A 12,069-nucleotide genomic window follows, 5' to 3' on the forward strand; every position below is an offset into this window, starting at 1 on the left:
TAGACAGTTTAAAGGGGAAGTTTATTAATTATTCAATGAATGTTTTTGGTTTTTGGCTAGGAGACCCCAGACAAGGCTTGACCAAATCGATTAAACTTTTGGAGAAGTTTAATATACTTTTGAAATGGCTGGTTCTTTTAAGTCAAGATCCTTAAAACTATGAAAATAATGTTACTCTAGTTTCTAGTCCCACTCTCCAATCTGGAAATAATGAAAAGCACAAAATGCTAGTCTGTGTAAAAGTTTTTAGCTTCAGATAAAAAATACCCTCTGCATCATAGAATAAATTTTGAAATAATATGTTTAGTCAATGAGTTTTCCTGGGCTATTTTTAATCATATTTTTCAGTTGTTCAGCTACAAAAGCTCTAACTAGCCCATCATTAGTCTAAAATATTTTTAAACCTTAAGCGCATCTTCTTCATGATTGAGGCTTATACTCATTTCCAAGACACATTAGCAATAAAATAAACAACAGACATAATATAAAAGTAAAAAGAACAGTCAAGGAAATAAAATGAATACAGAACAGACAGACAAAAGGACATAATTAGCTGTAAGGTAGTTGCACAGATGCATCTTCACACAAAATGTCTGTTAGCGGTGTATCTTGTATAGGAGCAGAGAAAATCACGTCTGCTACTAAATATAACTTACACAGTTTTTGAAATTAAAAATTTAAAATTATAAAAAAAATTATATTTCGCAAAATACATTTTTCCAGTATGGTTGGAAACCGATTAATAATCGCTCTGGATTAGATCCGGTTCTCAGCCATACTGAATAATCATGTATAGCCTCGTATAACAGACAAATTTTCACAAATTATTACCTGCGGACGAGGCTTGATATGTCTGATAATCTTCTGAATTGTGGTTCTTTTACACACAAATATTATAAACACTGCTACACCCTGTATAAATATAAATATCTTATTAGTAATATTCTAAATATTATAAACCAGGAAGGAAGAGGACAATGCGCTGTTTATTACACTAGTCCCCGAATTTTTATAATAACGTTTTCATTTTCGTTGGCTCAGCAACTTCGGGGAATCTTATTGAATTTTGATTGGTTGGTTAAATAAGTTGAGTGTCCAAACGTTTCAACCACTAATTGTAATCTACAGTAAGGGTAATTAGGAATATATCAATTTTTGGATCATTGTCCTATTCCTTTAGATCCTTGATCATAAACACATCAACACCCTGTTCATATTAAATATTATGTTTTTTTATCTTATAGATTGTGGATATCTTGCACACAAATCTTTAAACACACCCTGTAAAACATTACAACTAGGCTTTTTGTAATCTATAAAAAATTCTTATTTACAATTTCGTTCTCGTTGTAAATATAAACAAAATAAAAACAAAAGAACAAAACAGAATTAAACTTTTGTGATAAATATTTTACCACGTACATACAAAATTGTGTCAAGTTTACTGTGTAGCAAATATACTCCATACTTCTGTGTCTGTCCATATGTCTGTCACGTTTATTTCTACTCAGCTGAATCTGTAAATCATTTTGATGGTGCGCTAAATCGGGGCGCGCCGAATTTCAGCCAATCACAGCTTAGCATTATATGATATGCCGCGCTGTGATTGGCTGAAATTCTGCGCGCCCCGATTTAGCGCACCATCAAAATGATTTAAAGATTCAGCTCTGGATAACAGACACCCAGTAGAACGAGAATTTGCGCAAGTTTAAGTACAGGTAATATAACCAATAAAAAACTTCTTATGAAGGTTTACTTAATATTTGATTTAAAGATTCTCTTTTTGTATACTTATTAAATAAATTCTTTCATAAGCAACAACTCTAGAAATACATACTTATGAGTACAAAATATGTATTAAACAAAATTGGACCCTGAATTAACCCCCCGGCCCCCAACCCCAAGCCATCTTTATGAAACTAAGATAGACTACTGAAATGTCTGTACATTTGTATTCAATACACTTTATCTTACTCTGACTGTCCGTCTATTTGAGCAGTTAAAGGTATATAGCAAAATTTTTTTTTTTTATTTTGTTTAAAATAACTAAGGTATAGTGCTATACTTGTGTTGTTATATAAATAATGTGCGTTGTACGAGTGAACAATTTACAAAATAAAATTAAACATTGACAAAAAGTTGGTGCTAGAATTTCTTCCAAATCGTATGTGGTGCATAACCTCCCATCCCCCTCTATATATTTAAAGCTGTTAAATAGCGTATTTCTATTCAATATTTGAATATTTATTCGACTCTTTTTATATTCATATGTGCATATATGTATGTGCATTTAGTCGACTTAAAAATGCAAATATAAAACGTCATGTTACCTCCATTTGTCAAAAAAAAAGTTTGAACATAAAGCTTTTACAAACCAAAGAACCTAACTGTACCTCAGAACAAATAATATCAAAATTGGTTAAGTTGATTTAAGTCTTCCCCAATTTCTCAAAAGCAAAATAGAAGTATATTCCCAACTTGGTTTTCTAGGTTCTGTACAAATATTTATTTATGATTCTACACTTGGTACTATTTTTACTCTTATTTAGGTCGATTTTAATTATTTTCTAATTATGACAATTATTTTTGAACATGAAATATTGTCACACTGAATCTAATTCCTTTTTTCCTTATTTTTCTTGTAACGATTTCATTCTTTAAGTAATCTTGTTAGCCTGTCTTTCCGTCTTAATTTCGGTAATGCTAAATTGTCCGTTTTTTATTAGAAGTTTAGGATATTCAATTTCCTTTATATCCCCATAACTGCAATTCCTTTTGTTTTCCACTCTCATTATATAAGCTACATGGATAAGTGCAGATTGGGCTCCAGTTGGCTGTTAAAAATATGCGAGGCTTGAGGGTGGGCACAATTAAAGTTGAGGCTTATAAGGTCGCTGAATAAGCAGCATAGTTGATATTGATGAGGCTTAGAAAGCATCAATACCGAAGGTGGTTGTGGCTGCCAAGTATAGTTTTTTTATTATCCAACATAATTTTTTTGAAACCTCTATTAAAAATGAACCATAGATTATAAAGTTACTAGCGGCTACGCCCCTAGAAGCCTCTAGGGGCACTGGTAGGAGGGGGAAAAGTCGACCTCATCCCATTTTAAATTTTAGTTTCAAAAGACTTAAAAATATTTTTTGGGGAGAGGGGGGTGAAGACACCCTCTCAAAAAAAGTCCAAAACCTTCTAAGGACCTATTAGAAGCTTCACTGTAAAGGAGAACAAATCCTTCGGGACAGACAAAAAACGCTTACTACTTTATATAATAGGATTACAACAGTTGCATGAAAATATTTGAATTTTATTGTAAAATCACAATAATATGGAAAATGTAATTTATTCTCTCGTATTCATTCGAATCCGGTGGATAGGAACCGGTTCTCATCCATACGAAAAAACTATGTCTAGCATCGTATTATATCCAGTTTTCTACGAATATAGAAATGTACAATCATAAGATTAAAACCAGTTTTTTTTAGCCGGTGCCTTCGGCACCACGGGGCTAAAAAAACTAGTTTTAATCTTATAATTGTACATTCTATATCCGCGGAAAGCCGTTTATAATACGATGCGAGAAATAACTATTACCTGGGAAAGATTAAAAACATCCATAGGCATATAGATCCAACAAGGATGACCAAAAATATCGCCAACCCAGGACTGAAATAATTGGATGCTGTGAGTATTGGTGCAAAAAATATGACGTAACAAAAAAAAATTAGCAAATGAGAGGCCGTTATTGACCAATGGTAAAATTTATAGTGGCCTCTCATTGGCTAATTTTTTTTGTTACGTCATATTTTTTGCACCAATACTCACAGCATCAAATAATTGGCAAAATAATTACCAAACAAACATAACCTTTTAAAAAATAATTACGACTTTGAAAATTCATAAATGGATTGAGTATAATTTTAGCCGAATCTTAAATTAAACTGATTTGTAAAATTGTGATTCGAAATTTTATTAATAGGATATTCTAAGCGTTGAATATCTAAAATCTTGTCTTAAAGGTTAGCAATTTTATATCATTATAATCAGGGTTCGGAAGCCGCGCCTCAGCCGCGCATAAGCCTCAGTTTTAAACCTGCTTGTGAGCATAAAAAGAAATTTCAGAAAGAAGAATTGTCTGCTAAAGAGCAGTTTTATACATCCAGCTGAATTTTATAGTGATAACATGAAGATTTCACTGAGGCTTACACGCGGCTTACGCGCGGCTTCCGATCCCTGATTATAATAGAAGATTTATGTTCAGACTTTAAAAATTATCATAACAAACAGACATAAGGACATAATGAGTTGAAGAGTATAAATGGTTTAATAACAGAAAAACTTCACCAGTTTATCTTTGATCTGTGAAAGATGAAAATTAAAAAAAAATATTTATTCAAGGGCAGAGATGATAGTCAAACGTATATAACCAACAGGCGTAAATTTAAAATTATAGAGTAGCTTCACTTCCAAAATATACTACTTACAATAAGTTCAAATATCCAGAGACCTCCCATAAGAATAAAAAGTCTGAGGGTTAAATTAAATCTTTCTCTTCCTCCACTATACTCGGATTTTAGTCGAGTAAGGCTTCTTTTTCTAAAAAATTAATAAATCTTTATATTATTTTTCCACTTTTTACTTAGAATAGGAAATAGTATGTTACATTCCCATATTATTTCATGATTTTACGTAATGGGCAGTTATATCACTATCTTCAACTGGTGGCATACGATCTCTTGTTTTCTATAGAGATTTCTTTGGTCTTTCTCCCCTATGGACAATGAGAGTGTAGAATTATGTAATTTGGCTTGTGTTGTAAAGACAAGGTTATCATAACGACCGCTAAGTAACTTTACAAAGTGTCTCAAAGATCAGCCATATGACGTCATAAAAATGAAGGAGATGAGTGGATTAGTAGAAAAGAAATTAACCCTAAAAAAGAGATGGATAATCCTCCTTTTTATGACGTCACATGGCTGATTTTTGTGACACTTTATAAAGTTACGTCCGCTAATGTAGGGATGGAATGTTCAAGATAATCTATTAGTCCAGCCACAAGTGGATAGAAAACAATTTTTGGTTTAATTTAACAGTTTGAATCCAAAAATCAATCAATTTACTTATTAATTTGAATCAGAACAAAGTAAGTTTGTGTTAACTTCTCGCAGACGAAAATCGTTTCAGTGTTCATGTTAAACTTTTTGTAATTTGTCAATTAATAGTGAAAAATAACAAACAATTACCTAAATGCCCCTCTAAAGATATGCCAAACGAAAAGTGAATGGATAGATACAGACCTGGTAGCATACCAGAGAAAAGATATTCGAAAACAATTTTGTACATGCCACTTACTTTATTTTTACCCTTCGTACCAACTTCCCTAGGGTTACATCCAAAAACGATTAACATATAAATTTTCATCTACAAACTTCATATTACTTAACAAATATACCTGACAGGAACTTGTTTCATGGAGGAATTTTTCTTGATATTTGTGAGGCAGACAATAGTCTTGATGAATAAGTAAGAGTTACATGCTAACAACACCATGATTGGACTACAAATAAAACTTCAGATTAATTAGGAACACAGTAATAGTGTCTGACTGATTATGACGTAACAAAAAAAATTAGCCAATGAGAGGCCACTATAAATTTTACCATTGGTCAATAACGGCCTCTCATTGGCTAATTTTTTTTGTTACGTCATAATCAGTCAGACACTATTACTGTGTTCATTAATTAGTTATTTTTCTAAATTTTTAACAATAATATAAGAAATTTTAAAAATTAATAAATTTTCATATTAGAATTGAAACACTGAATAGGATAGATAGAAGAGATTTTAAATAAAAAATGTTTTAATAACTGCATGTGTTTTCGGCTGAGTTTGAGACTGGGAGAAAGGGAAGGGGAGACTTTTTCTCTGAGAAAAATTGTAAAAAAATCTAAGACAAATTGTGATATCGTCAGTAATCATAATATTGTCCTTAAAGGGTTTTTAAAACCTTTTAAGTTATGTTTGTATAATACTTATTCAAAGAATCCTCACCTACTTTTTAAAAGAAAATTAAATGTACCTGTAGAAATAGAGAAGTATCTCTAGATCACCATAAAACCAACAACCACGTTCACAAAATCTTGGCCTATTAAGAATAGGAATTTAGAAAATTAGTCTTAAAATAATCCTAAGATACCCCAGATTCCAAAAAGCCTGTCTTGATGTCTCAACATCATTAAACAACCTACCAAAGGAGTCTAATTTTTATCTTAAAATTTCTAAGTTGTGATTGATAAGTATTTAATAAATGACAATGAAATTATGAAATTGTTTAAATAATAATTTTCTTTAACTATACTTTTCACAGAAAAATAATATCTAAAAATCTATCTATCATGTGTTTGATAATTTAATAAGGGCTCGGCAGCCGCCTGTCAGCCTCAGGGAAATGAACCTTTTGCAATTTTAAAAGTCAGTTGAAAGTCTAAACATTACCCAAATTTAGCAATCCCTTTTTTCCAAAAAAAAAATTCAAAGCATTTAAAGAGGTTTATTTTAAGGCTTAGTCGCTGCTGACGAGCCCTGATTTTAATTCATACTTTAGAAATGGTGATGTTAATATAACTGAATCTAGAAGAGCCGTCAAAATAGTGATAATAGCTGGGCCTAACCAACCAAAGCAACAGTAGATCACAAACTAAATGTAAAGAATATATAAAAAATTCTAACAAATGATTAAAGATATACAAAAATAAATGGACACTATTATTGGTTAGTTCGTTCATAAAGAAGGAGGGGAGGGAATTGGATATAGTGCGTGGATGGAGGATATCGTAATTTTAAATCCGAGCATCACTTAATATCAGAGTACATGAGATTCTGGTGCAAGATCCAAGTAATAATATATCGATTATTTATAAACAAATGAAACCCAAGATAAAAAATCCATACCTTTGAAGATGAAATATCCTTTTTAACAAGTTTGGGTTGCTTTAATCTTTCTATAGATCTAAAAAAGAATAATAAAAAATGTTCCAATGCACCTGTTTTATAATAGAAGATGATTTTTAAAAAAATAATGAGGAAAGATAATGTACTAATGTAATAATTAGAGAAGATTATAATTTGATAAATGTCCAACAATTCTTAGAAATCACGAAACCTTTATGAAATATTAATAAAAAATATTTTCCATGTCTTTTATGTTTGACTGACGGACATAGTAAATTGAACACCTGATGCTCATTGATACAGGGAATCTTCACCAAAAATCTCAGCAGTTTATCTTCAATAGGAGCCGAGAAAATCGCATTTCCCCCATAGCGTTAGACGGACAGACCAAGCGAATTATAGAGTAGTTTTGATACTAACAATAACATGCCAAATTTCTGAACTTTCCGAATACGTTCTTCTTATGCGTCAACATACAATACTATTTTATGTCATTTGTGTATGTGATGATTCCTCCACTGTCTTTTACCTGTAAATATCAGCTGACATAACACTCATCCACGAAAAAGAGGATAGAAATGTAAACTGTAACAGACTGGCCACAATCTTACAAACGTAGATACTAAAATAATAATAGCAAGGACAATTATATCTGTAGTAAGCTAGCATATTTTTTAAATGGCAATTTGATTTAACAAGGGGTCAAATCTTATAAAATTTCTTAGGCTAGCCTAGAAGGGTTTCCTTAGTCTTGCAAAAATGTACTTAACATCTTTGTAAAGCAAAGTAAGTTTTAACTCCTATGCTAGCCTTGATAATTTATAGGATTTGGTCCACTATGTTGTACTTACTGACATAACCAACTAAAATAATAGTTCAGATATTTAAATTGAGAATTATATTATTACAAAAAAAGTTTCATATACGCCTTTTGGTAATCGATATATTATTACTTGGATGTTGCATCAGGTTTTCATGTACTTTGGCTGATAAGTGATGCTCGCAGCTGGCTAAAATAACGATTTCCCGCATCCATTCCCTTTAACCCTCACTGAATGAACGAAATGACCAATAAATGAGGTCCATATTAGCAAGCTAAATTGACGTCAATATATCCACATCTATATGCTATACCCATTCTTGTGGTAGATGATGACCAAACCCCTTCCCCTCCATCCCCTCCCCTAGTCTCCAGGTAAGAAAATCCAACAAAAGAAACTATTTGCTGAAATGTATAAATGGTAAAATCAATTAGATAGATTGGTTTTATTGCGGTAATATATTGGTATGGAGTTTGTACAAAAAAGTAAACATTCCTTTCAATTTTAGAAAATAAATTTAAAATCCTCCATTATGATCTCTTGACATCAAACATATTTTAGATAATTGTTAAATCACAAACCCCTGAAATTATACTTTAACCCTCGCCAGGGGCGTCCAAGCTTTTTTGAAGCGCGCCGCAAATTTTTTTACCACCCCCCCTAAAATTTTTACCCCTGGGGTAAAATATGCTTGGGGGGGGGGGGGTAATTACCCCCCCTAAAATATGTTGGCAGGGGTAAATTTTGACAAGGGAAAATTTTTCATAGGTTGTTATTTCCCCTCTCATTTATTGGTCAGTTTGTTCATCCACTAGAGGCGACGGTATGGGGTAAGAGGATGGAGGGGGTTGTAATTTTAGCCCGCTATAAGTTTCGCTTTATTAGAGTACATAGGAATCTGTTGTGAGATCCAAGTAATAATATTAGAAGAAATATAACAACCTTGGTCTATTTTTAGGGTTTTAAGGGGAGGGGAAGGGGCTTGAAAGGGTAGAAAGGTTAAGGAATGGATAGTTATAGTCCTTTTGACGAGGTCACCTTACAACTAGAAACGAAGTTCCTATCTTTTACACTGCAAACAAACTATTTTCAATATTATATGCTAATAAAATATCTAAAGTTTGGTATTATTGTGAGAAAGAGTTTCGGCTTGACATGTGATAACTAATACTTTTGTCCCAAATATATAATATTGTAATGGTAAATCTTTTTACTTTTTATGGTTAGGTAAGCAGAAAATATTTAGTAGATATTCTTGGTATTGTAGGTTTCGTGACATCACCTCTTAAGGGGTGTTTTGTCGTATTTTTGCAGTAGCTTTTGATAGGCTATTTTAGGTTAGGTAAATATTAATGATTGCCCCGCCGGGGAAGAGCCCCACGCAGGGGCTAAACATAGGAGACAAGCTATTGTAAAAATACGACGAAACGCCCCTTAAGAGACGATGTCACGAAAGCGACAATACCCGATATTTTTGGCTAAACCATGGCTAAAACACATAAATAATTGTAAAGTATTTTTAATATAAAATGGAGTTCTGAGACTTGATATAATTGTACAATTCAAATAATCAAAAAACATATTTTGCGATTAATTAGAAAATTAAAGAAATTTAATTAAAATCACCAAATATCTTATTTTGTTAATATAAAAATTTTTGTTTGATTTTTCCTTACAGCTAAATACTTTCTTTACAAGTTATCTGAGTATGTCAGTCTGTAATATACACTAATCTTATGGGGATAAATTGATGTAACTATCTCTTCTATAGATCGAAATCAATGGTGGAAAAGTTTAGAGGCTAACGAATGAGATAACATACTTATAGAACTTTGGGTACCGAGAATTTTCTAGTCCAATGACCTCTCCTTCCTCTGGTTATGCTTTAAACACCTTTCTTGAAGTGAATCGAGAAAAAATGAGCGTTTTTATTCTGTTTTCTGTTTTTAATCAAAATTTCCTCGTTTAAGAAGTTTAAGACAAACTTGTCAAAGTTATTTACTACTTTAAAGAAAGCGATAACTTGCCAGAGGTTTTATAGTTGAACCTCAATGGACAAAAAAATAATTAGACAACAGATTTATTTAAATTACCTTTGATAAACTTTATCACCAAAAACTTGAGTGACAAAAAGAAGAAGTTGGGCACTCAGTAAACTTCCACACATGCATCGCAAACAACTTCCAGGTAAATTCCTAAAATTAATTTAACTTAAAGATTCGGATCATGGAAAGAAAACGAAGTAGCGAGTATTGTCGTAATTCACAGCAGCTTTTGATAGGCTGTTTTAGGTTATATTAGGTAAATTATAATATTAATGATTCCCCCGCAGGGTTACGAAATATGCTCTGCAGTGTTAGAGCCCCACGCAGGGACTAGAAATAGGAGAAAAGCTACTGTGAATTTACGACGAAACTCGCTACTTCGTTTCCTTTCCATCATCCAATAATGTTTTTTTCATGAATAAGTTAAATATTTTTAAAACATTGACTAGCAAATAAATCAGATAACTAAACCTCAAAGCAGGAATGGCTGTATAAACAGATATTGTTAGTATAAGCCCAACCACTGATGCTGCCAGTAGGATCGGGTACAAGGTTGTACGGACACTGCAGGATAGGTCCTCAGATGGCTCCTTGTCTTCAAGCAATGGCAGACCTTTCTAAATATAAAATATCATTGACATAAGGATCTGTTATTTTACATTGATGGAAAGTTTTTAATGTATAATTAAATTCATTTAGTCTAAAAAATAATTTTGTGATCCAACTTAAAAAAAACACGATCTTTAACCAAAGGAAAAAACTTCATAAATTCTATTTATAACCCCACACATATTAGAAACTATATAAAACTAAATAATTAAAAAATAACATATTGTAGAAATTATGTGTCTAAGAATCAAATAATACATTGACTTATTTATATAGCTTTGATTTAAAAAATAAGATTCGAATAACATAATTAATTAAGTACAAATAATTACCTTATAACAAACCACTACTTGCAGATAGGCCTGGATGAAAAACAAAAATATTCTTCCAACAAGGATTCCAACATTCATCATAAGCAAAGCCTTTTCTAGTGTACACTTTAGGTTGCCTTAGTTTTCTCCTTTTTTAAAAGCGACGCTTTTCTATAATTAGGGTCGGTCCCCTTAATTCGTTAATTTAGGCATGTTAGAATTGTCCTATCGATTTCAAACTTTGCATGGTGATTCCTTTAATAGTTAGGTACGATTTAGAAAGCGTAGCAACTCTATAATCATCACCAAAATGTCCGTACGTCCATTTTAAACATATTTATTTTTTACTTTTTTAACAACAAATTTTTATGTGATCTAATTATCTGATTGATCTGATTTTTGGTATATTGATTCCTGGGACAACAAAGTATAATGTTATAGGCGAAGCAACTCTATAATCAAGTCCTAAAAATGTAAGTATGTCCTTAAACATTACGCTGTATCAAGCAGTTTTTCAACAAATTTACTTATGTTTTTGCTTCGACTCTTATACATTTATATTCTTATTATTCAGTTCTGACACTGTACAAGTGTTTGTGTCCGTTTGTCCTAAGGTTTCAGCGCTTCGCTTTTATGGATGTTGTCATCCTTGTTTTTATAAATCTTTATATATTGTGAAGGGAAAGGGGGGGAAAATAAGGGATAAATGGAAAAGTATTGAAAAGAAAGGAAGAGTGAAGTGATTGAGGGAGTAAATCAAATTATATGATCTGCAAATATTAAAAAAATAGGCTAGCCCTAACAGTATATACAGAAAACAGACTGAAGAACAGACAGACACGTAAACTTTATAAACTAGTATAAAATATTGCTCTGCAATTGCTGATGAACAAACAAACACAGGTATATTGTAGAGCAGCTACGTACAAAAAATATCAACAACAATTTTATATTGGAAAAGTTAAATCAAATTGTTAAAATTCTTTACCAGATATTATGGGCTCAGGAATTATTGGTTTTCAAATATTAAAATATTTGCTTATGTAACATATCCTTACATAAAAGCAAATAAAAAATATCTATTAAATCAGGAGAAGAAAATAGAAGCTAGCTACCGTTTAATAGCAGGGATAAGGGATGGGAAACCTGACCGAAAATTAGGTCTCAGCCTCATTTTAAAAGTGATGGGGCAACTTTTCTTTTTTGCCTATAAAATCAACTCATTTCCCCCAGTTCCTCATTGGCTGTAGGCCAATATCCAATAGCCTGAAACTTGCTTTTAGCATTAACCAATTAATTAATAATAAACGCGTCCCCCAGTTCATTATTGGC

The 12,069-nt window shown here is 31.9% G+C and overlaps 1 protein-coding gene across 1 annotated transcript; it reads right to left on the reverse strand.

Annotated features, from left to right (window-relative positions):
- Positions 1-303: 303 nt before the first annotated feature.
- Positions 304-10,836, reverse strand: LOC145312373 (putative G-protein coupled receptor Mth-like 3). Its single transcript, XM_080151611.1, has 12 exons — positions 10,759-10,836; positions 10,289-10,434; positions 9,866-9,967; positions 7,481-7,573; positions 6,952-7,009; positions 6,600-6,697; positions 6,080-6,145; positions 5,453-5,557; positions 4,485-4,596; positions 3,595-3,666; positions 832-912; positions 304-387 (listed from the first exon to the last, which is right to left on the reverse strand). Exons 1-12 carry the CDS (start codon positions 10,834-10,836, stop codon positions 304-306), a joined length of 1,095 nt encoding a protein of 364 aa, XP_080007737.1.
- Positions 10,837-12,069: the final 1,233 nt, after the last annotated feature.

This window comes from Acartia tonsa, chromosome 2, assembly GCF_053477335.1.
Source record: "Acartia tonsa isolate MP-2025a chromosome 2, ASM5347733v1, whole genome shotgun sequence".
Classification (NCBI taxonomy): domain Eukaryota; kingdom Metazoa; phylum Arthropoda; class Copepoda; order Calanoida; family Acartiidae; genus Acartia; species Acartia tonsa.

What these genes read in the sequence shown, in the direction of transcription:
- LOC145312373 (XM_080151611.1), bottom strand. Translation starts at nt 10,836, where the DNA reads ATGAATGTTGGAATCCTTGTTGGAAGAATATTTTTGTTTTTCATCCAG. An exon ending in ACAGCCATTCCTGCTTTGAG is followed by an intron (nt 9,968 to 10,288) that starts GTTTAGTTATCT and finishes AATTAATTTTAG; the next exon opens with GAATTTACCTGGAAGTTGTT. An exon ending in GGTGATAAAGTTTATCAAAG is followed by an intron (nt 7,574 to 9,865) that starts GTAATTTAAATA and finishes TTATTATTTTAG; the next exon opens with TATCTACGTTTGTAAGATTG.